The sequence below is a fragment of the Electrophorus electricus genome, chromosome 14 (genome assembly GCF_013358815.1).
Source record: "Electrophorus electricus isolate fEleEle1 chromosome 14, fEleEle1.pri, whole genome shotgun sequence".
In the NCBI taxonomy this organism is placed as follows: domain Eukaryota; kingdom Metazoa; phylum Chordata; class Actinopteri; order Gymnotiformes; family Gymnotidae; genus Electrophorus; species Electrophorus electricus.
Genome location: NC_049548.1, coordinates 19309634 through 19335610, shown reverse-complemented (window position 1 = coordinate 19335610; position 25977 = coordinate 19309634). Strand labels below are relative to the sequence as shown.

Genomic DNA, 25977 nt, shown 5'->3' with positions numbered 1-25977 from the left:
ATTCACTGAGCAGCTGTATCCTGCATATCGTTTGAGTCCTTGACAGGGAATCATTCATGGTTGCCTGAAGCACAATGTGATTTATGACAGACATACATGTTTCTACTGAAATTGAGTTGGAAGTAAAAAAGAAAGTGATACCAGATAAATAAACCAAAACAGCCTCAAAAGAAGTTTCCCTTTGAGTTCAGTCTCCCTTGGTACAGTCTCTACTAGTGAAATGGCAGATGTGTTGCAGTAACTGCCAACTCAAATAAAGCTGGGTAACTCATTCCCCCACCAGAGAATCCAGCGTGTAAAGAGATCTTACTAGGACTTGGAATAACAATGAATGTAAATGTAAGAAGGGGCTGAGAATTTGCCAATTTCTTGAATTTCCACTGCCTCTCTGACAAGGCTAGCAGTACAAGAAAAGAACACGCTTTGGATTACATGTTGGCTGCTAAAGTAAAAGTACATGGGAAAAAATCTAAATGAAACAAACACAGGAAACACAACAATACTGTACCAATAATGTAAAGCTCTGCATATGCCAGTACAGTCAATATGACGAGAAGTACATTCACAAAGATCAGTCCCATCATATCTACAAAAAAAGAAAGATACAGAAATATTTACACGGTTTATTTAGACATGTATTCATGCATAAAGGCCTGTGAGTCAGACCCTATAAAAGTTTTCCAGAAAATCTTCCAGATGGAACAAAATGGCAGGCAGGGCTCAGTGCTAGCATGTAAATTCTGTATTGTCACAACAGGTAATATCATAATCCTCAGACATAATAACTTACAGAAATAAAAGAAAGAAACAAGACCTAACAAAACCCAGGAAGGAAAACAAGGAACATGTTTTCCTGTTTGGGGAACCAAACAGACAAAGCAGAAAACATGACAGGTAAGTCTGCAAAACAACGAAACATGAGAACATACATGAGAGTGTTCATAGACTGACAAAGGAGACACAGGAACAAAGGGTATAAATACACAGACTAACAAACACTAACAACAGACAGGCATAACAAATCAAGGGCAGGAAAAACCGAAACAAGGGACAGAATCAGAGCCGTTGACAGAGAGAGTCGCGTCAACAGAAAAATGCTTGATGGTCATGTGATTAATGTAGAATTCAAATAGTTCCAGGAAGTTCTTGGCAGGTCATTTAAACTAGCTGACAGACAAAACTCAACAGCTCTGAGTGGAACAAGAACAGAACCAAAACAAAGGATGACATAGCAGGCTGCTAAGGGAATCACGACACCAGGGAAGGGGAATCTTGACACCATGACACATGTCTACTACTTTTAGGTGCCTGTCAGTATTACGTGTCTATTTGCTGATTGCACATTATTAACCACATAGACTGGTCTGTGTTTTGCATATCCTGCCATTTAATATACACCATGTATTTTTGATTAATATGATTTGCTGGTCTAGCTTGTCTATAAGTAATTAACTTGCTGTTCTGTCCACATATGTACGACCATTAATGTTTTATGTTTAATGCAATTAATATTATTTTAACAACTAAACTGATTTTTAAAAAGCTTGAAACATGCAAAAAATGTTGTGGAGAAAAATGATGGAATTATGCTGGCACATGCTACCTCATGCATGCTGGTGCAAGTTACATAATATATGCTCTTACATGCTACCTTATGCATGCTGTTACATGCTACCTCACGCATGCTCTTACATGCTACCTCACACATGCTCTTACATGCTACTTCATGTATGCTGGTACATGCTACCTCATGCATGCTGGTACATGTTACCTCATGCATGCTGGTACATGCTACCTCATGCATGCTGGTACATGTTACCTCATGTATGCTGGTACATGTTACCTCATGTATGCTGGTACATGTTACCTCATGTATGCTGATGCATGTTACCTCATGTATGCTGGTACATGTTACCTCATGTATGCTGATGCATGTTACGTCATGTATGCTGGTACGTTACCTCATGTATGCTGATGCATGTTACCTCATGTATGCTGTGTGTCTTGGTGCAGTGTTGGTAAAGCAGGCACACATGTTGTAGTGCAAACACAAAAGCTTTTTAGCAATCACACATATTAGAAAACACCTCTGCTTACCTTTTATATTTTGTCTCAAGTCAACAAAGAGAAAAAATGAAAAAACACTAATGGAAAACATAGCTCCTAATCCGATATCAAACAGCCACCCTGCAAAAGGGAAAAACATATAGCAGACATTAGTAGGGCTTCATTTAAAATATTTTAAATATTACAGTCTTTTTCATGTTTTTAAAAATCTTGCTTTAAAATAAGAAAATGAGAATAAAAAACTTTTACACTTTAATTATAAATAACATTTACATTAGCTTTAATTATGTTATGGCCTCACCAACTCCAACTCCCAGAACCCTCAACTAGAAGCCACCCTGCCCTTCTTCACTAGATCTAGTTTGTCTACTAATCATCCTCACCTTTTCCATTTCACCTCATTTAGCTTTGTTTATGCGTATCTTTCTTTAGCCCATGGCAAAGTCTTGCTCATTTTTTCCCAGTGTTTCAATGCCATTTCTGTAGTGATACTCTGTTTATCTACTTCATCTGAGATAGTCGGACCTGGTGTGCTTACATATGCTAACACCCTTCAAGAGGTCAGTTACAAATACCAGGCCCAGACCATTAAAGCCTCACATAGGAACCTGTTTACTCTCTTCACTCCAGCAACCAAAACATCGTTAGCTCTCCTCAGGGGTCATCAGGTAGACACCTCCCTTCATCTGTGTTTCTCTGAATTAGGCCCATGACACCTCCACAAGGCTCAACAGTGATGTGTGGCATCCCAACCCTACCCCCTCCACACTCATTTTTAAAGCCACACCTCTTTAAGCAGTATTTCACTAATAAACACAACCTGTAATATCCATGATGACCTTTCCAGTGACTGAGGCCCAAACCAACCTCACTGACACCAATAATACACCAATAATACAGCTAACCTGTGTGGTCTGCTGCTTTTAAATTACTCAAACAGCCAATCAGTAATAAGCAAAGAAATTAGTTTTCACTGAACCACAAAAATGTGTTTTTGTGATTGGTTCCAAGAGAATGATGTCAGTTTACAGCAAAATAGCTTTGCTTGCCTTGTGTTTGGGGGTGCAGTCCCCGCCCCCACCGAGACCCACCACCACCACCCCCCGGCCCTGAATGGATGTGCTTTCCAGTATGTGATCAGAACTGCACCATCTATCTTGGGAGCAGTCTTCCCTGCACTTCCCTGCACAATTAGATTGGGAGCAGTCTTCCCTGCACAGACATTTACCACTCCAGGGTCATCATGATGATGGACAATACACACCCCATCATGAGTGTGATGAGAGCCTCATCACACTCCTCCCATCAGGCAGACAATACAGGAAGTCCAGAACAACAATGCTAACAAACAGCTTTTATCTACAAGCTATCAAGCCTCTGAATGACGTCTACCCATTGCCCCCATATGACAATTAAAAAAAATCTTGAAATCTTTCTTTTTGATGCTGATGTTTTTGCTAAAATGTACATTGTAAAAACATGAGGCAACTGAAATTAGATCTATGCTCACTACATCTCTTCAAGATGTAAATTTTACATGCATATTTCGCATGTGCTGTTTCTGCACATAAAACCTGATTTTTGGTCATTCAGGTGGAAGATTATTATCAATCCAAACAAAGTTAACTGAGGCTAGGAATAAAAAGTCTAATCCAATATGACTGTTGTGCTTGTACACTGAGTGAAAGATGACTATGAATGATTCAAAAGTATCTTCAAAAAAACTGTAAATGAGATCACAAAAGCATTAACACAAGAATCTACAGTATTCCATTTTTTACTTACAAACACAAACTTGTACGGCCCAAGGAAATTTGTGCCTTAGCAGTATAACCAAGACCAAACCTGAAATTGAGAGAGTGATAAATTACATCAACATAATCTTTAGTATTGCTGGTTTGCTTTGATTGGATAGTAGTATTATTTTAAGTTGTATGGGACAAACTGGACAAGCAAAGGAAAGACATCAAGTGCTCTACATCTCTGAAATGTATATTAGATGTCATTAACAAAACAGTGAAACAATTATGTTGTCATTCAGCTCTATATTTTTTGCTCTAGAGAATACTGTGTCTGTTGGCTTATAACATTATTCATATGACGTAAATCCACATAACCAACAGGGATGTGCAGATAAAAGAAGGAAAAATGACTGCAGGTCCCATACTCAAATACATCAAAATTCATATATATACAGTATAACAGCGTAACAGTAAAATTTAATTCCTACCTATGAAGAGGATCATAGTTATAATTCCAATAGTAGTCATCATGAGTCTATATTCTGCAGCCAAAGCACGCCCCAACGCTAGACACAAATGGGGAAAAAATCATCCCACCTACATAAAACTCATTGATTTATATGTATAATCCTGCACATCAGGTCTCCACCCACAGTTACTGCTGCATTAAAATGTCTAGAAAGTGTGTAAAATAACACTAATTTATAAACATTAGTTTCTTACCATATATCATAATAGTAACAATCAAAATCTGACTAACTGAGAAATAGAATGCAGTCTGTAAACACTTGACAGTGATGGTTTTGCTGTGTTCCCACTGACTGGATTTGAAATGATTCAGTGATGATGAGGTTAACATGCAGAATATTAGATTTAATTCAAGGGTCTTTACATCTATATTAAGTAAATACAGGACACACAGGTATGTTCATTGAGCCATTTTTAATTTCTGTTCATTTTGTGTACTTTTCAAGTTCATTCTTGTGTTTCCTAAGTGAAGGACATGTTCAGTAGATGGGTGATTAAAATAACCAGAGAAGAACATGTCACTTCCATCCCCTGAGAAGCTCTGTAGCTGTTTTACATGTGTGTTATGGGTCATTGTCCTGCTGCAAGGTGAAGCTCCTCTGAGGGACCTAGTGAGATCAGGGCCTAGACCATCAAAAGGTTCCCAAAACCATCATAGTGTTAAGATCATCTTAGAAGAGAGTGAAAGTGTTCAGTGTCATACTCATTCTACCATTTAACAATGATCTTTGTGTTATGATGCTTTTTAGAAACCCAAACAGTTAAGATGCTTCTGTACACATAAATGAACCATAGTTGAGGTATGCACATGGACAAGAACCATAGTTGAGCTCTGGCAGTCAAACAAACAGTTAAGATGCTTCTGTACACAGACATGAACAATACTTGAGCTTGGTACACAGACACGAACCATTGTTGGGCTCCGTACGTGTACATGAACCATAGTTGAGCTCCGTACGTGTACATGAACCATAGTTGAGCTCCGTATGTGTACATGAACCATAGTTGAGCTCCGTACGTGTACATGAACCTTAGTTGAGCTCCGTACGTGTACATGAACCATAGTTGAGCTCTGTAGACATTCACTGAACTCTGAATTCACCCTGGAGTTCATTCAGTATTTGGTCCTGTCCTGTTTTCCATCTTTTTTTCTTTCGTCATTTTATCACTTTGGTGCAGTTTCAGCTGTCTGTGCACTTTTTAAACCTGACTGTATCAGCTGCCTCCTCTACGTGCTCAACCACATGGTGCCACTCACCACGTAGTTTCATCGTTTTGTTTGTTCTTGGTGTCATCTTGTGCGTCACCTTCACTCCTTTTGCCATATGTTGCCACACCCCCCTTGTTACTCATTAGTGTGTTCCCAGTCTCACCTGTTCCTTGTTTACCTCCCTAATCCAGACCAGAATATATTCCTCCTGTTTCCTTTCTTCTGTCAGTTATTGTTCATGCTTTTGCGATGTGATTGCTATGTTTGGGTGTCTTCTTGTGGCCATTTATTAAAGTGTTTACTTTTGTTTCCATTAAAACTCATTGAACTCATTCATTAAAATTTTGATCTGGATTTGCACCCACACACCCCATAATGTCACACTGACCTTTGTGTTCTTGAGGTGTACCAATTGTCTGCCTCATCTAGTTAACCCTCTGAGGGTAGTTAACCTTAATTAACCCTCTGAGGTTTTCTTATGTTAATCTATCTGGTGCATTATGATACATATGTGCCTACATTTTGGATAATGTCCTTGATCTATTTAAAGGTATTTCTTTATGATAAAGTGTTCTTCAGTCTTCTATTACTGTATTCTTCCATAGTCTGTCATGTTGTTAGTTATTGCTAAACTCACATATGTATCCTTTCTTCTCAAGCAGTTGATTCTGACAAACCTAATGTTTTTTGTTTTAATGTATCTCTAGTTGATTCTGACACACCTTATGTTTTGACTTTGTCTGATTCTGACACACCTAATGTTTTGGCTATGATTGATTTTGAGTATTCAGTCTCATGATGGCAAGCATTGCTGGCATTGAAACTTAAGTCTTCATCCTGAGACACATCCGTAACAGCATCCAGATGCATAGGTCACATCTGCTATTAACTGTTGACATTTTGGTCATTCCATAGATGAAGAAACTGCAGCCAACTGTCCAATTACTCAACCCTCATGATGGAGTCAATGTAAATAAAAAGGGCATCCAGTACAGATCAAGATTTTACAGATCAAGATCTCAAATGTATTCATTCATGCATTCATTCATTGCATGAGGTAATAAAAGCATGCATTAGTCTTTTAGCATCGTTTTGTGATAAACATGCTCTCAGCTACATGATAAATCGAAATTTTAGATACATGTAGACTCTTGAAGGCATGAGCTCAAGGCTGAATAAATCTCAATCCAAGACAATAGAAAGTTTTTTTTCTGAAATGGTATCTGCTATTGAAGAATATATATATATATATATATATATATATATATATATATATATATATATATATATATATATATATATATATATATATATATATATATATATGTGTGTGTGTGTGTGTGTGTGTGTGTGTGTGTGTGTGTGTGTGTGTGTGTGTGTGTGTGTGGTGGTGGGGGGGGGGGGGGTGACTTGTAGGATCTCACGTATGTATCTTATCAACGTATGTTTCTTATCAATCTCCTGCTGCAGCCACACCCTCTAGTGCCCGAGATCTGGCATACTCAAATAAATAATTTGATAGTATCAAATATTCTTAAAATACAGTCCATCTATCTGCATAAAAACGTATTAGGACTAATATAAGTACCTGCTTACTGATTTTCAGTCATGTACGTGCAACTGTTCGCCAGAAATCCCACGTTAAATACATTGGTTTTTTGGTAAATTTCCACAACAATCATGCCTGTCCTTTTAAATGGCCTTTTAAAACATGCTTCCGGTATAAGGTAACTTCAAATTTTGTCATAGAAAATACAATGAGCATGAAAGCAACTGTGCAACATGCTTAAAAAGTATATAGAATGTTAGTAAAGTTCTTAATTTACTTGCTCACATCTATTTTACACGCTGACTACAAAAACACACGTTCCTTTCCTTCGTAACCTAACACAAACTACGCAAGCCTTTAGATACCACAAAATGCACATTACTCATGTAGAAGTGTTCCTGGATAGACCCCTTACACCTTCCTCTCTTAGATTCCGTCATTACTGTTTGACCATAAAGAGCTATTTCCTTTGAGTGACGCTCGTGCACACCTATTGAGTATGAAGGTGTTGGGGGGGAGAGGGGGTGCTATCAAATTATTTTACACATGTTTTCCAGGCATGATTGGCAGCTGTTTCAACAAATAGAGGACGTTTACATGAAAATGGCTCGTGCGTTCTAAGACATAAAGTGTAGCGCATGTGTGACTCTCTTTGGTGAAACCAATGCAGTCATAGATATGTTTTAGTGGATAATTTGATCGCCAGTACTTCTGGACATCATTAAAAGGAAGAGGCTTATTTTAACTGAAGTTTATGTGGAGTTGTTTGGGTGCAGTTATGAGCTGCAAGCTGATACACATTTAGCTTAATAGCAATGACACTAATAGCAATGAAGATAATATTGTTTAGCTGATAAGTTTAGCCACAAAGGGAAGGTTTGAAAGCATAGGCAGACAAACACGTCTCTAAGAGTGCGGTGGAAATTGGATCATGTACACATGTTGCTGACCTCATTTACTACCAAACTGGAAATAAAATTAGTATCAACAACAGTAAAGCTTGAAAAAACAAATGGAAATGTAACTGACAATAACACTGTTATTAGATGCGAAACATCTCATGGAACATCCAGCCTCTTGCCTCATCTCTGGTGCTACTACACCGCTTGTCTTATTACTCCAATCATCACACTGATCTGATCTTTCACTGGTTGGTTAACCTGATATTTTCATGTACTGTCAAGTTTTAGTACAATGGATATCAATGTGTGCATTTATTACATTTATAACAACCTTAATCACTATTTTACATTTTAAGAGGGGATTTTAGCATTATTCATACAGTCATTGTTGGTTGGTCCCTCGTAGTGTCCTGTCTCCATGGTAACCCTGTCTCGTGTCTTTGTTTTGCTTTGCTTCCTTATTATTGTTCCAACCTTGTTTGAGTTTCCCCGCCTTTTATTAGTTTCACCTGTTCCTTGTTTCTTTCTCATTAGTCTTTTTATTTATAGGCTGTGTTTTCCCTGTTAGTTCTCTGGTCATTGTCCTAGCCCATGTCATCTGTGCATAGCTGTTTGTTCTAGCTACCGCTTTCTCTAGCTTCTGTCCGTTTGTGGTTGTCCTAGCCTTCTTTATTCTAGCCTCTGTCGTGCTCACTGTTCGTAGCCTCTGACGTGCTCACTGTTCGTAGCCTCTGTCGTTTCAGTTGTATCTCTCGGTTCTCCTGTTTTGTTTATTTCTCACTTTTTGTGTTTTGCTTTTCTTTTTATATATTCTCATTCTGTTTCTGGAGCTGTTCATGTTGGCTCATGGACCTTGGACCGTTCTATGGACAATCACTATAGATTTGCCCTTAATAATTCTCGCTCTTCTCAGCATTTGCATCCATCTCGTGATCACTCCATGTTACACATATATTAGACAGATACAGCTGTCCCTCCAACTTTCTTCAGAATTATAAAATGAGAGATAATCATAAAAGCAGCAACAACCAACCAAAAGAATTCAGGCTTCACAAGCTTGTAGTTTATGTGGGTGAATCAGAAATAAAGCAAGAGATCAGATGACTCATATGCAATCAATCATTGAATTTTTTACCCGGTAACCGTCAACAGTACAACAGAATTTGTCAAACTGATAGCAGCATGTTGGCAGTGGGGTAGTGCAAAATTCTGAAGCCCCACTACAAGACGCAGGGTGGAGTCCCTTTAAAAGGTTTTATCATTTTTTAAAATGTACAATCCTGTCCTGGGGGCCCCTCCCCTATACCAGTGCAGAGTGGCACTATAGTTTCAAGATTAGAACATAAAAAGCAATACAGTTCTTTTCTATAATTCAGTTGTTTGAACACACAGCTCAACACATACTTCAACTAAAATATATTGTATATAAATGTTACTATGCTATAAATGTAATAATCATGTAAACCTACCTGAATAAACAATTACAGAGAACGCAGGACATTGTAACGAGGTTAATTTTTTAATTCTTTGTTGGATATTCTCTGCAACAATAAAAGACATTGGAACATGAAAAAATAGGTTAATACCACAAACAGAATTTTAGATTTTCTACTGTGGTAGCAGAGGCATTGTCAAGCATTGTCTGTGGGGCAGAGAGACAGTCCTAGTGAATCAGCAGGTGATTAAAATTGGTTGTGATTAGTGTGGGGTTAATGGCACCTGTGTATGGATAATGTCATTTGTAAACATTACCTGTGGGCAGCATTCAACATGCTGTAAAAATATTGAGTTCTCATCCCCTCTACTACTTTCAGGAGCCTCTTTCCCATTCAGAGATGAGTCCTGTATATACCCAACTATGCCCTCACTCTGAGTCAGCCTGAGTCCTGTATATAACCATCTCTGCCCTCACTCTGAGTCAGTCTGAGTCCTGTATATAACCATCTCTGCCCTCACTCTGAGTCAGTCTGAGTCCTGTATATACCCAACTATGCCCTCACTCTGAGTCAGCCTGAGTCCTGTATATACCCAACTATGCCCTCACTCTGAGTCAGCCTGAGTCCTGTATATAACCATCTCTGCCCTCACTCTGAGTCAGTCTGAGTCCTGTATATACCCAACTATGCCCTCACTCTGAGTCAGCCTGAGTCCTGTATATACCCAACTATGCCCTCACTCTGAGTCAGCCTGAGTCCTGTATATAACCATCTCTGCCCTCACTCTGAGTCAGCCTGAGTCCTGTATATACCCAAACTATACCCTTACTCTGAGTCAGTCTGAGTCCTGTATATACCCAACTATGCCCTCACTCTGAGTCAGCCTGAGTCCTGTATATACCCATCTCTGCCCTCACTCTGCATATTACATGGACCAGCTCTAGTTGGTCATATTCTTGTACATGTGGGAAAAAGTAATCTATTATAAAATTTGACACAGTAAATGGGAAAAGTGTCTTTTACAAGGCACGATAAATCTACAGTAAACAGTAGATTAATTACTTTAATTCATATGGAGGTGCCTATGTGAAAGCAGAAATGTGTATGTTTTTATAGCTAGACATCAATTGATAATTTAATACCAGAAAATATTTCTTAAAACGTACCTTGAAAAGTGTCTATAAATGGAATAAAATTTAGCAGTTGAACAATCCTTAGGAGATTAGCAGCTGAACAAATGGCTACCTCAATGAAAAATCCTAAAACAAAAACAAAGTCAATTTTAAAAACAGTTATTCACATCTCGTCATAACAAAATATAGAAAATCTATGGTTTTAAAGTATTCTCAAAGCATAACCGTCGATGAGACTGTGTTACAAAACCACATTAAAAACAGTGAATGTGGTGTTTAGATGTGCTATTGTGCAGTCATATTTCAGACTGTTTGAAATTCAGGTAAACAGAGATGACAGGAGCTTATGTAACGGCCCGAGTACTGCAGTGCGAGGAGCAGGACCCACAGACTCCATCAATGTATACAAACATTTATTAACAAATGAAAACGACAACGGCACTCACATATAACGTAAATGGTGAACATGGATGTGAATACGTGCAACATTGACGATGTGAACACGAACAAGTGCAACATGAACATGATCAATAACCGACAACGCTGCACACACCAGCAGGAGTTTAAATACATATAGAGAAACACTAAACTATGTGCAGGTGTGTGCTAACAAGGAAGGATGGTTACAAGACAAATACAGTGACTTCCCACTGCACGTGGCAGGCCGAACCATGTGACTAGTAGGGAGAGGAGCAGTCTGTGACAGCTTATAGACCTAAGGAACATAAAAATATTGTATAATATTAAACTAAGTGTTATAAATTAAGCAAAAAGTAACAAACAAAAAACTGAAATAATGTCATTCAAATCAGCAAAATGCAGAAATTCAGCTTTAGAACAAATTCAAGAAGGGTTCTTTATTTTAAGAAATAAGAATTAAAAGTTATTATAGAATGAAATAATTAAAGAGCACATGTGTACCATGTGACAATACTGGGAGTAGGGTCTATATAATATGCTTAGTTTTAAATCTGAACATACAGGGCATAGTGACTCGATCAGTAGTGTTTTATCTTAAGGACAGAGGTGATCAGTGGCCCATTGAAATCTAAAATACATATAACTTTGGCCTTATCATATAAAAGTAATAGTAAAAACAGCTCAGTGTCATGATTTTTTCACTCTATGAGCAGTTGCAGGTCACCTGGCATTGGCTGAAATCATCAACAATAAATTTCAAGTCTTGAGTCTCTGGGATGCAAGTCCAAGTCAAATCTCAAGTCATATGATCAACACAAAATGATAAGGTTGCTGGTCACAAACTAATGTGTATTCTCAATAGCAAAGACATGGAACAGTGCCTGAAATCTAATATTACATTTATGCTGGTGTGCAAACTAACATTAGCTAACAAAAAATGGCAGTAGGACAAGGAAGAATGTAGATACAAAACCTAGAAACAAATTACTGTTTAAAATGAACATACTGTCCTGGGTGTTGTCTTCTCACCCCTCACTGCACCTGATTCTGGTTTCTGGTTGAGAGTATGCTGTGCGTGCGTGTGTGTGTGTGTCAGGGGGCTGAGGTTTCTGGTTTAGAATATGCGTAATTTGGCTGTTGCTTCTCACTGGGGTGTTACTGGATGTAAAAGCTGTGTGTGTTAATTATAAAGCAACCTTGGGTTCCTTGACAGGCACTATATGAATATAACTTCAACCACTCATTAATTATGCAACCTGAGCAACCTGTTTCATAAAACATAACAGTAACTGTAGTTAACTTGTTTTACAAGAGCAACCAACTTTGTCAATCCAGATTTAGATACTAAAGTGATTTAGATAAAGTGATGAATAGTGTGCATATTAAAATGAGATTGCATTGCATGAAACATGGAACGTTTTCATCAGCAGAGAATCCATAATAATAATAATCCATAACCATAAGCTACTGTGTAGATGTGAAAGATCAGGCTAAAGCAAATATAATAGAAAATAAACAGTACTGTGAGCTAGAAATAAACTGGTCTTTGTTAAGATTTGGATAAGGTTTGGATATTCAGTTAGATCATTACAGAGATCACCATGGGGGGGGGGATTGACAGCTGTCAATCAGTCTCTCAAAACAAGCAATAAATCATTTTGATGGAAGGTGTATACTACTTTCTCTCTGTCCTTCTATACTGGCCATCTCTTACTTTAGGTTCCAGCACCAGGTACTAGACCTATCTGGGTTAAGTGTTTATATTTTCTAGATAAAGTAAGGATTTTACATCTAGCAAGGGCATGGACTGAGCTCTCTTATATAAGCAGTTAAGTACATATTTATGATGATTTTAGTGCTGGATTGATCAGTTTGATACTGTTAAAAAATCTCCATGTCGCAAATATTAAATACTCTGTACACATCCTTATACACTGAGTGATGGTGGAGGGAAAATCAAGATTATTTTGCTGTCCTGAGAAAGCTGAGAATTCTTTACAACATCTCTATCCTTCAGGATAGTGTTCAGAGTAGATTATCTTGCAAGTTGTCAAACTCCATTTTTGTTGGTTTGTATGATGGTCTTTATTTCTGTTTTCCTGGAACATGTAACTTTACTTGAGTACTGACTATATATTTTTGTAATAGTAGTTTATGTATGTATTCATTGTTTATCTGCAAACAATGTTTATCTAATGCTCCAATGTTGTGGGCTAGCCAGTATATTTAAATATTTTCTTTCTATAACATATAATGGAGGGGCTCAAACCAATGGTTTGTAGGCTGTGACTTGTTTTCATAAATAAATCCCGAGACAAGTGAACAATTGTAAAGAAGGTCTCAGTGTATAGTGTAGCGTATTACCGCCATAGTCACAAAAGAAGCCAGTTTCTTCTGGGTTTATGTTTAAAGAGGTTGGTTGTAAAAGGGAACTAGGAGGGGTGTGAGGCTGGGACATCAAACCTCACTGTTGAGCCTTCTGGAGGTTGTGTGTGTCACGGAACGCTTCCCTTGCCACTGGTCACGTGGTACAGCCCGCCGCGTGCAGTGGAAGTCACGTGGTATTGTTTGTAACTACACCCCCATGATGGCACACACCTGCACCTGGTTTAATGTTGTGCGTCTGTGTATTTAAACCCCTGTTGGTGTGCATGTCAGTATTGGTCATTGTTTGTTCGTGTTGTTAGTCCAGTGTATTCATGTTAACCGTTTATGTTATGTGTGAGTGCCGTCATTGTAGTCGTTGTTTGTTAATAAACGTCTGTCAAAGTCGAGGGAGTCTGTGCATCCTGCTCTGCACCCTGCAGCACTCGGGCGGTTACATTCTGGGCTTAATTCAGAGTTATGGAGCCCCTGTGAGGAGCTTGTGAGAGTGTTTTCTTACAGGCTTATTGTGAATGAAGTGAGAGGACTGGGCCCTGTGTGAAAATCTAATGGCACAGTGTATCTGACATTTGATCATTTTTATACACATCAAACCAATCAGTGGACTTGAGTGGACGGAGATGGAGACATTTGCAATCAGAGGTGCTCAGTGGCCCTGTGACCACTCGTATTAGGATATAAACGTTTATCATACATTTAAAATGATCAAATAGCAAATCTTTGTATTGATTTAAAGTGATTTTCCCCTCTAAGGGGACAAGTTGACCTAAACAATGCCAACAAAATGCCCCCTACAGTGTAACAGACCATGTCACTGTAGGGTCAAGGATTCAGGCATGTACCATTCTCTTGGCCAAACATTCACTTACCAATCATCAAGAATATGGTGAAAGAGGACATCACTTTTCTCTGCATCAGTGGCCACAGAGCAGTGTGTTTTTGCACCACTGAACTCATTCATTTTTGTAATGAAGGTTTGATCACCAATACAAAATGTGGGACTGTTAGTTTCTGTGTTTATCATTGTTCTATTCACAGTCAGGCAGTAGGGCTTCTCCATTTTAATTGCACTGTTTAGCAGGAATAGACGCTACCGTGTTTCTGATTAATCGATATCAACTATCGAGACCATCCCCAATATTGCACATATCCTTAACACCTCAGATTAGAACTGTATACAGAGTGCACAGAAAGCATAAGAGAATACTGCAGCATGTCCTCAGATGTTGCTGCTGTTCTCTATTTCTATTGGCCAACCTGCAAAACTATTTTTCTACTTGTTGCTGGTGTTCACTGTAAAGATCCTGAGGTAACTGACATAGTGAGTTATGGGTATCATAAGTGTTTGCATTGAGAAGCGCTGTGGACAAAGATGCAGACCAGGTGTTGCATTCAGTTCAGCTGCCCCTCAAATTCATGTCCCCTTTAAGAAATCAAGTCCTCAGGCACACGTTCACTGCAACAAAATTAATGCTGGGACTGAAAGGATCAGTATTGAACAATACAAGAAGTATCAGCACTATGGTGTAAAATATTCTTGTAGTACGACTGATTAAAAAGGTCATTTGTTTCACTGGAACACTTATTTTGACGGAAAAGTCACTTTCAAGCAGCTGTTACGGGTAAAATGGCATAAATGAAAATGATCAGAAAAAGTCTTTGACTTTGCTGCTGCCATCTGACTTCCCATGTGTTGTTCTTTTTCTAACTGGAATCCCGATTCTGCAAATGGAATCCCACTTGCAATGCATTCACCTGGGCTGAATATGTTGGCAAACATTGGTGAGGACAAACCCCTCTTCCTCCTGTTCTCAGATCACCACAATGTAGTGTGAGTGGGAGCACCACCGCCATGTCATTGGCAACATATTCGACAGGGCAGGTTGCCACCCCATGGAATAGACCGGAACTGCAGTGGCCCTCTTAAAAATGAGCAGTTCTCAGGAAAATCTAGGCTGTAGTCATTTGTGTAAACTGGGTGCCTGAGAGGTAAAAAATATATTGGAAGTAAAATGATGACTTTGTGTTTATAGTGGTGAGGCTGAGAAGCATTCTCCACAGGTGATGTAGGCTAGGGTGTAGAAATGGAAGCTACCATGTAGGGGAATTCAGTTATGATAATGCCTTGAACCCATTTCCAAGCGATAGCGTTTTTTACAGTTGTAGTTGTCTGTCATAGCTAACCTGTCTATCATAGCACCAAGTTTATCCTAATGATTTGAATCTGCTACACCATTCCTGGGGATGGTAGCATTTGAATCCATCTGGGTATATGGTACCAGGATTCAGTTTGTGTCTGCTACTTGAGTAGATGGTACCAGCAAAGAGATTAGAAATTGTTTGTTGCATTCAACTTAACAGAGAATGGAAATCATGAAAAACAGAGCAGTCTGTTAGACAGGTTAGACCGCATTTTTACAGTTCAGTAGAATGAGTGTGAAGTCCATCAAATACTGCTAAACTAGGTACATTTAAAAAACTGAATTGCAGAACGGGCGTACAGATTTTTTCTCCAATATTTTCAATTTAGAAAAGAAATCCAGGAGTCTAACAAAGCACATCCAGATAATCCAGGGTTTGTGACTAAATTTCAGCTTCATAAAACTCAATAAACGCAACTGTGGTCTACTCGAATTTCACTCGATTAGCAAAAACGTTCTTTGTTAATGTATGTTTAGATACTGAAGTTAGGATTAATCGTGCATGAACATAAAAGCATGATATCTGTAATGAACAGCCAATCATGTGAAACACTAAGTGGAGGCACAAAAGGCAAAAAGCAACACTGACTTCTGAAGAAAAAGGAGGGCCATTTCCTTAGAATGCTGAAAATTCAGAAATGACAGAAAATTCAGGGTTGGATCAAAGTTGTCGAAGCAATAACTTCTGCTTCAGGACAGACCCCACGTCTATCTCCAACTTATCAAAACATCAGTCTGAACACCAGTTCCATCACCAAGAGAGCCCAGCAACATCTTTACTTCCTTCGGAAGCTGAGGAAAGCCCATCGCCCATCACCCATCCTCACTACCTTCTATAGGGGTACTATAGAGAGCATCCTGAGCAGCTGCATCACTACCTGGTTTCGGAACTGCACCATCTTTGACCGAAAGACCCTTCAGAGAATAGTGAGAACAGCTGAGAAGATCATTGGGGTCTCTCTTCCCTCCATCACAGACATCTACACAACACATTGCCTCCGTAAAGCCACCAGCATTGTGGGAGATCCCACAGGCCCCTCACATAAACTGTTCATCCTTTTGCCATCTGGAAGAAGGTACCACAACATCCGGTCTGTCACCTCTAGACTGTGCAACAGTTTCTTCCCAGAAGCCATCAGACTCCTGAACTCTGGTTAATTCCAATTCCAACAAATGGACACTTCTATACACACACACACATACACACATGCTTATACAGTCATGCACGTGTGCACACACGCACACACACATACATACATATCCATACACACACATACGCATTGTTTTTGTATCAGACTAATTGCTGAAGTCAAACTTCACACACATATATTCACTCCTTTTGCACTCTTGCACATTATTCCTACTTGCTGCTAGAGTACTCCACTAAATCAGCACTGTACTTTGAACTGTTCTGGCTGCTACTGGTGACTGCTATGTTCAGTATAGCATGTCACTGATTCCTATGCACAACCCACTTTACATATTCCCAGTACTGCGTACTGGTAAAAATAAATGCACTGTCTATTGGTCCTGTCCTGTATTTATTTATTGTATAACATATTGCACTGTAGAGTGTTGTCTGTTGCACTTGTTTTGTTTTATGTTGCACCATGGTCCGGGAGGAACATTGCTTCGTTTTTGCTGTGTACTTGTATATAGATGAAATGACAATAAAAGCCTTTTGAACATTTTGAATTTAACAATAGCACTGCGGCTATTAACTTGGTCAGTGTTTCCAAACACTACACAATGAAACTGCAAAAAGTCAGTTAAATACTTACCCTCAAGTTGTCCCCACAGGATGAAGGCAAGAAACATAACAATGTTTGGACAAAAGACGAGGACATGCTGTATTTTTATCATGTGGTTATCTGAAGAGATTAAGAAGAACTGTATTTAAGTTCCCTGCAGTATAAGAAAACTTCATTACCAAAAACATCAACAGTATTTAGATGAAGATCTCACGTACCGTCCAGTTTTAGACACGTCCATGGTATGCAGATAAGTAGAAGGGAAATTCCACATAAACAAACAAAAGCACAGAGAAACAACTCCAGTTTGTGGATGGCAGAGAAACCTGTGGCAAAGACACATAATTACTTGTATTTAACTGTATGTGAAATGTATTTGTTCAGTGTACAAAGTCTAATTCACTGTAGGTCCCTGTAAAAAGAGCATGTAATAATATAATAAAGTATACAAGAAAATAAAAATATAAAACAACATTTAAAGGAATTTGATAAAATGGCAATAATTTAACAGTATATAAAATTAATAAAACAAGACAAACCAACAATGTAGGTCTCAGTGAGTTGTCCATTAAAAATAATAAAATAATAAATAGATTAAAAGATCAAAGATGCACTTTTGCATCCAGCTAAATGTCATTCCAACTTAAAAGGAAATATATTCTTATCAAATTCTGTTGATCTTTTGATCTATGAGGAGCACATGGCACAAGGCAGGAATCCGCTCTTGATAGTGTACACACACACACACACACACACACACACACACACACACACAAAGAGCAACAGTCCATTACAAGGTACATGCAGATGAACACACTCCTCACACAAGGCCAATTTAGAGATACCAATCAAGCTCACATGCACATTTTTGGAATGTGGAAGGAAACTCCACATAGACACAGAGAGAACACGTAAATTCCACACAGACACAGGGAGAACACATAAAATGAACACAGACACGGGGAGAACACGTGAACTCCACACAGACACAGCGAGAACACAAAAACTCCACACAGACAAAGGCCTGACAATAGTCCCAAGAATCCTGAAAGTACACATGGTCTCTTGCAGTTTTTTTTAGGAAAAGTGAACATGCCAGATTATTTATTGATTTCTCCTCAGTTTCCAATACTGTCTAACCACACGTGTTAGTTAGGAAAAGAACATTTTTGATTGTCATAACTAAATGGATAATTCCCTCAAACAATTACATTAATATTTATTTGTTTTGCTCATATTAATTTAATGGTGCCATTAATTTTGCACTTTAGGTATTTGAGCACATTCACTGTTTATAGTTCCTTTTTAAAAATGGAAAATTGACTAAATAATTATGTCTTTTGACACCTGGTCACAACTTTTGGTGTTTTTAAACAGAGTATTTAAAAGAAGCCATTATGGTTTGCTTAATTCATTTTTCTCAGTGTATCTTTCTGTAAACGTGGGTTTGACATCTAAAGCTATCAACAAAGTTCATCATGGCCTGAGTTTTCATCACTTAGAATGTTGACAAGTATACCTTGCATATTACTAGATTACCAAATTTGAAAGGACATAATGGAAACATGTTTCTTTATAAAAAAATCTAATATCATATTTTCAGAAACTTCTTGCCATTAGTTATTTAGTTCTGTTCATCTTTATTTAGACAAATGTGGAATGTCAGGCCCCATTCCTGTACATCCCTGCTACCATGGAGATGTTAACTTACCCAACTGCAGTACTTCCACAGATGTGTTAGCTGAGAACGCCTCATGGAGAACTTCACATATATACAGGCCTTTGTCTTCAGTTTGGATGTTCTTCAGTCTAAGTGAGAAGTTTCCTCTGTGGATTTCCTCAGAGCTGAAAAGCTCAACTCTGTCTATATATCTCTCATTAGTTGACTCTGGTTGAATTTCACCCTCTACAAAGAGCAATACTACAATATCTTGATCCATTTTTTTCCATGAGACCTGTTCAAGCTCCTCTGGGGGGATGTGGGAGTGTACAGAGCAGTTCAGAGTGGTGTCCCCCCCCACATATGGAGACACAGCCTGTCCTCCAGACACAGTTAAATACTCTGGAAAAAATATATAAAACATTTGATATATTTCAGTTCAGCATTTCATTTTAAAACCTCAGGTCAGATAGTAAAATTTTATAATACATTCAGCAAAGTCTAAGAAACATCATGTGATTTAAATAAACAAGTGAAATAATGTCTAGAGCAGAGTTAAATCAAAATTATTTTCCCACAGAATACTCAATCTGTATGACAAAACAGTGTTAATAATAATTCACCCACCACTCATCTTTACTTCAATCAAAGTTTCATTAGATTCCTGGTTTCTGTAAACAACACACTTGTAAACTCCTGTATCCATAATGGTCACATCTGTTAGTAAGAGTGAGAAGTTTCCATGGGCGATGTCCTCAGTAAAGAAATGTGCCCTATCATGGTAAGCCTGGTCCTGAGACTCTGATCGACTCGCTCCATCTTGGAACAAATGCACTAAAGTTTCAGGGTCTGTTCTTCTCCACTCCACTTCCAGCTCTTCCACTGGTATGGGATTTTGAACATAACAGGGCAGCATCACAGAGCCTCCAAGCTGGACAGCCACAGGACCAGAGGGGCCCAATACACTGAACCCTAAAATAAATAGAAACATTGGTAAAGGAGTAATAGTTTTAGATTTGCATTTCAAAAAAAGAGATTTGGAGTTCAAAATAAACGATCTTGCTCCACTGGCTGTGTGCACTGTAACTGCACATAAAAACAAGTCGAAACGATTTTTTTTTTTTTTTTGGCTAGACACGCCTAGTCGTTGTTCTTATACAAGATCAGCAAGGCACCTTTAATCCCAGGTTCTCCTAGAATTATAAAAGATAGTAACCTCAATTTGAATAATACCGTACATCTGTTATTGTGTGAAAATATACTGACCTTAAGAATTTTGAGCATCAAAGTGCCGCAATCGACACTTTTTTGGTACGCATATTTAGCGATTAAAATTATTCATTTTTAAATGTATCGCTTTTAAAATATATTTCTTCCAGCGACCAGGTGTTTGTGTGGTTTTATTTCTAATCAAGAGTTTAAACGGGAAAGTAATCAGTATCGTTTACTTCGCTACGTTTAAATTACGCATTGGGCGCCATTTAAATCGACAGAACTTTAACAAACTAACGTAACTATAACAAACTAAAAATAACAATATTTAAATCAAAGCCTACCTTTACAGACGTGAACGGCGTTTGAGAGGAAAAAGTAAAGAATTGTGCCAATCTTCATGTTTGGAAAATGTTTTACCGTAAGATATGAGAACAGTTTTACTTTCACTTCCACATGTATGCGGAACAGTTGATGCCATACAGTTGTCAATTTTAACCAATCATATAACAGCAATTCGTGGCGAATCAACCTTTATTGAGCCAATCATTAACAGAAATTACTTGTTTATCTTTACTAACATTACATGATTCACATAGTCAATCCAAAATGGTGTTTATGCATTGGACATTTTAAATGTTAGGATGCATGTTAAAATTATTTCAGAAGACACTACAAAGTAGTGGTACTTTAGTGGTACGAAGACACTAAAGACATTAAAGATATGAAGATAAAAGACAGTGAGGTGCACATTGGAAATAATGATAGGCTTAGAAATGCAACGAATAAGTCCGTGTGACTGTACAGTTTAGGCTTATAAAGGCATTCCTGTCATGTCACATGAGCAATCGACCCACGCTCCACCCTTCATTAATGTCTGTTGTGCAGGCTGTGGATATGAAGAGTTATGGACAACCACCAAACTGATACGAGGCTGTAGTTGGCTTCTTACTCATCTTTTTCTTATTCAAATGTCAAATTTTATAATTCCGTGTCAGTTAATATATTTACGAATTTTGACAATTCCTAATTTATGAGAAGACACAAGTACAGTGTCTGATTGCAATTATATATACTTTATGTGCTTTTATCTGCTGACTGTGACTCTTAAATCAGAGTTATCTGACACAGACATGGCAAGAAGTGTAGTACTGTACCACAATCCTGAAAGAAAAGAATATGTATTGTTTGTTGTGACATTTTGAATATAGATTATGAGCATTTATGCTCACTGGCCAACTGTGAGAGCATGTTATGGAAGCTCTGCACAAATGTTTTCTGTTAAATCTGACAATGTTATAAGAAAACAGACATGGTAGAACAAAAAAGGCCTGTCTCTCCAGGCATTTCTTTACTGTGACATGAGTATGGGCCCAAACATAACTACAGGGTCAGACAGCAATTTGGATCTTGTTGGTGTACCTTTATTTCCTGATTCTCTATTAAATTGAACAAAACATTATGAGAATAAATATAACAAACCAACAGAAACATAAATGATAAGAAATACTACTGTGTGTGAGAACTGAGAGCAAGAGCTGATTGGATTTCCTGCTTATTTGTAGTCTCTTATTGATCAAAGTCTGTTGACTCTGGCACAAAGGCATCAGTGTGAAGGATTGCTGATCGGTATGTTGAACACCTTCAGACCAACATAATTAATAAACTGTCTTTCCAGTGGCAAGTGTTTATGAACATTACATTAATGGCATATCTGTTTGTATTGCCAGTGGGTTTCCAGATAAACAGGATGTTTTGAACAGAGGTCCTTCATCAGCTGTGCATGCAAAGTGTTTCTGAATTTCTAGGATGATGAACCAGTTTATATTTTAAAAAGTAGATGTTTGAATCATAACATTCGAGGGGTTCTAAAGTTCCAGCTCTTGAATATGCATGGAATATAGCACATCCTGGCATGAGGATAACCTTATTGGAGGTTTCAGTGAAACCTAGACTCTCAGTTGTATGTGCAATATAACTCTTCACATTCCAAGGCCTGCAAAACTCCCCTTACTCACAGCTATTAAGACTTAAGAACATTTGGACTGAGAATGAAAACTTTGCTTATGTTTTACCTGTTCAGAGAGTCGATGCACTGACCTATAAACAATCTGCTGTTAAGACTACAGACTAAGACTGTTAAGACTGCTGTTTGGTGCTGACATATCACTCGCGCTCCCCACCTACAGCACAGGCTCACTGACACTCCACACCTGCAGCACAGGCTCACTGACTCTCCCCACCTGCTGCAGAGGCTCACTGACACTCCACACCTACAGCAGAGATCCCCCCATGTCTCCTATCACCAGAGGTGTCAGGCACCTCTCATTTGAGGGGGCACAACCAGACTATAGACAAAATAAAAAACAACACATAAGCAATTTTATAAATATAAAGCTTTACTAAATTATGAACATATATATACATATACAAAAAAACACATACACCCAAGAAGCTGTGTATACATGCGTGTACACAAACAACAGAGATGAAGTGAAAGACGCTAATCCCTGAAGTTTAAAGTCTTGCAATCCTTTTCACTTTCAGTGTTCAGTCAGTAGAAATTACTGATGTGTTCAGTCAGTAGAAATGATGATGTTCATAATTTGCTGTTGCATGATTACTGGTTAAGACATAAACCCCCTTTTTTTAACTTTTTAAATGTGTTTAAGAAATGACATCAAAATCAGTTGTGATCTCGCAATGCAATCATATGATACAAATTAATTATACAATTTTAAAAGGGGGGGGGGGGAATACCACTGCCAAGACAGAACACCTCCTGCACATGAGAAAGAACAGTGAGACTGCAGCTGGAATCCACCAGTAGCAGAATGTAACATGGACATGCTGTGTGGTCCAGCTGTGGACATGTGGAATATGATCATAGCTAAACTGCATCACACAGTATGTTAGCAGATATGAAAGTACCTAAAACCAGTATAAGAAACCAACAAACTGGTATATGCTGCTGCAGTAGTCATGGTTGAGAACCTTGACTATAAAATACAAACCATGACAAGGAAGACAACTTGGATGGAAGTCAACATCTGACAGAGCTCCAGAAGGGCATAAAGATGAAAGATGGTGTCTGACTATGGAAGATATACAATGGGTGACCTATAACAGAGGCTCTAAAGTCTGCTAAACTGGTGAACACCACTGGTACCAAGACTGCAGAGATACACAAAAGAAACACCAGCTAAAAAACTAAAAAGTGCACTCTCAGTCAGAATTCAGCACAACTCTGACTGTGGATCCACCCAGAGCTGAAAGAGAACAGTACTGGAAGAACATATGGGAGAATGAATCATAAGATAACACTGGTGCTCAGTGATTAAACAGGGAAAACTTAAATCTGAGCAGGGCAGTGGGGACCCGTGTAAGCATTACTCTACTGTTAAAAAATTCTGTAATTAATAATAAATGCCAAAGCAAACAAACAGACACTTCAGATGTCATTGCTACCCTCATTGGTTTTGTCCACATTTTGTGAGCCTCACTACACACTGGGTCCTCCTAGTACGTAGTAAAGCTGACAGGTGATTGGATTTGGATGTTTAGTACTTTCATACCATTGGTCAGCTGCTCAAACAGCCATTATCTAAGGCCTTCACATATATATATATATATATATATATATATATATTTTTTTTTTTTTTTTTTTTTTTTTTAAACAGCTTTTTCTATGTGTTTTGGCTTTTCTCTACTTGCAAAGACTGCATAGCTCCTTCCATGATAAAGATATTCAGAAACTCAGTTTACAGTGTTGTCATGTAGACAGGGAAAATAAATTTTTGGCTTCATAAAGAGTGTGTGCTGTTATCCTTTTTGCAATGGTGGATGTAGCCAAAATAGCACTGGTTTTAACATTGGTAACAGGACTTGTTACAAATTTAGACATAAATATACAGTTATTCTGTTCTAGTGTGAGACTGAGGAGAAACTCCACTTCAAGGAGGAAAACCTCCATTTAAAAAATACCCTGTGCATGCGGACTAGGGCTAATGCCTCCAGTGGTGGAAGCAGGCCATCTCATCTTCAAGCTTCTCATAACGTACTTGACCCCTCTCTCCATGGCAACGCAGACATTCATTCCAGGGGAAGGCTTTTCTGCAGGTCATGAATCTGTCATGTGACCACCCTAGAGACAGTATGAATAATATGCTTAATTTATTAATAACATACATTCTTCTTATTTATTTTACATTCATCTTTAGACATTAACAGTTCATCAGTTGACTACAGTGGTCCCAAAATTACAGTGGTAAAATTCTTGTGATGAAACATCCCATTTGTAATATGTTTACGCATTGACATTGTAATATGCATTGACATAGTGAGTCAATGAGACCACAGTTACTTGGTGAGAGAGGCAAATAAATCTGATTATCATCTGCAAAGCTCTGGTAAGATATTCCAGAGTCTTGGACTAAATGGAAAAAAAGCATTTTAACAGAACAGAACCCTGGGGGACCCCACATCTGCTCAAAATGTGTCCATTTCAACAAAGTAATTCAGGTTTGTTCCTGAGGTTTGTTCCTCATTGACAAGTCTATATAAAAGTACTTTACTTGATGGTGGCAAAGGCAGAACTGAGATAAAGTAATAGAAGCACAAATGTTTTTCTAGAATTTAAATGGATGTCATTAATCACAAAATGTATGCTGAACTAAAATTAGAACTACATGCATTCAGCTGGAGGCAAGACCATCAAATGTCCCTACTCTAAGGATGACTTTGAAGATGATTCTGATACATTTTTATACACAATAATTGTTTTTTATCTGTGGTTAATGTAAACCATGTGACTTCTCTGGCTCCTAATCCAGGGCCCTTTGACTCTCCCATGTTGCATAGACATAAATGTGATATCAGCAAAGATCAAAGGTTACATCACTTCAGTTTGCCCTTACACAATGCAAACATGTAACTCATGCAAACAGTCTGGTTTTACACTTAATGTCATATGGTGTGACACTGGGTCATCTGTGTGAGCAGCACCCTGCCCATACACATTCTAGCACTTATCTTCTCTTAAAATTTGCAAATAAACTAGGCTGTGTTTAACAGCGCATTTGGAACCATTGTGATAAATGAGGCCCTACCTCTGCTAAAACTCTTATTTACCCCCTGACTGTGTTTGTTTGTTTTTTTGTTTGTTTTTTGTTAGTGTTTGTTTGTTTTTGAATTTGTTTTTTTGTTTGTTTTTGTCAGAATTACACTTCTATAGCCGTATATCAGAAACAGTGACTGTGCCTTCCATGATTAATACGCTACAGATGTTTATGTAAGTATGCCTTGCATGATGCACTACATACGTCTGTGTTTACTGTAGTGTGTGTGAAGAATGTGAGTGTGGGATATCCTACCTCTGCAGGATCCTGTGGTATTGAGTCCTCTACACGGTTCAGTTGTATTGCATTTAGCTCTTCTTCATTTTCTTCTTTATGAACTTTTTTGGCTGTGTTTTAGGCAAAATTTGAAGTTGAAATTATACATCTACTATAAACCAGTTGTTTTGATGTCCTACAGTAGTTTGAAATAAAAATGTAATTCATTCTAGTTGTTAGCAATTTTACATAAATGCAATTTTAAATGAGAAACACAGTGTTATGTAGTAGTATGGGGCTGTTTTAAGATGGCATGTGCAACTGGCTGTTATGATGCTCTGTTGATAAAAGGGCTCGGTAATACACACCAGTCTGAGCTACCACAGTGGGGTCCATTAAGATTCATTAACCAGTTCAAGATGTTTTTACATCAACAAATGCTGGACAC

General features: G+C 38.1%; 1 protein-coding gene and 1 long non-coding RNA gene across 2 annotated transcripts in view; both read right to left on the bottom strand.

Annotated features, from left to right (window-relative positions):
• Positions 1–325: 325 nt before the first annotated feature.
• LOC113567751 lies at positions 326–20640 on the bottom strand. The gene is made up of 11 exons (XM_035533310.1): positions 20541–20640; positions 19612–19956; positions 19036–19386; positions 17543–17650; positions 17355–17444; positions 10601–10693; positions 9468–9539; positions 4298–4375; positions 3853–3912; positions 2098–2187; positions 326–586 (listed from the first exon to the last, which is right to left on the bottom strand). Exons 1-11 carry the CDS (start codon positions 20596–20598, stop codon positions 429–431), a joined length of 1503 nt encoding a protein of 500 aa, XP_035389203.1. The 5' UTR covers positions 20599–20640; the 3' UTR covers positions 326–428.
• A 3239-nt stretch (positions 20641–23879) lies between these two features.
• LOC118242437 overlaps positions 23880–25977 on the bottom strand; it is a 3594-nt gene continuing 1496 nt past the window's right edge. Inside the window, exons 3-4 of the long non-coding RNA XR_004776857.1 lie at positions 25569–25660; positions 23880–24340 (exon numbers count right to left, since the gene is read on the bottom strand). This is a non-coding gene — a long non-coding RNA (uncharacterized LOC118242437). The remainder of the gene's footprint in view (positions 24341–25568; positions 25661–25977) is intronic.

What these genes read in the sequence shown, in the direction of transcription:
- LOC113567751 (XM_035533310.1), bottom strand. Translation starts at nt 20,598, where the DNA reads ATGAAGATTGGCACAATTCTTTACTTTTTCCTCTCAAACGCCGTTCAC. An exon ending in GATTGAAGTAAAGATGAGTG is followed by an intron (nt 19,387 to 19,611) that starts GTGGGTGAATTA and finishes TATTTTTTCCAG; the next exon opens with AGTATTTAACTGTGTCTGGA. An exon ending in AACTATGATCCTCTTCATAG is followed by an intron (nt 3,913 to 4,297) that starts GTAGGAATTAAA and finishes TCTCAATTTCAG; the next exon opens with GTTTGGTCTTGGTTATACTG.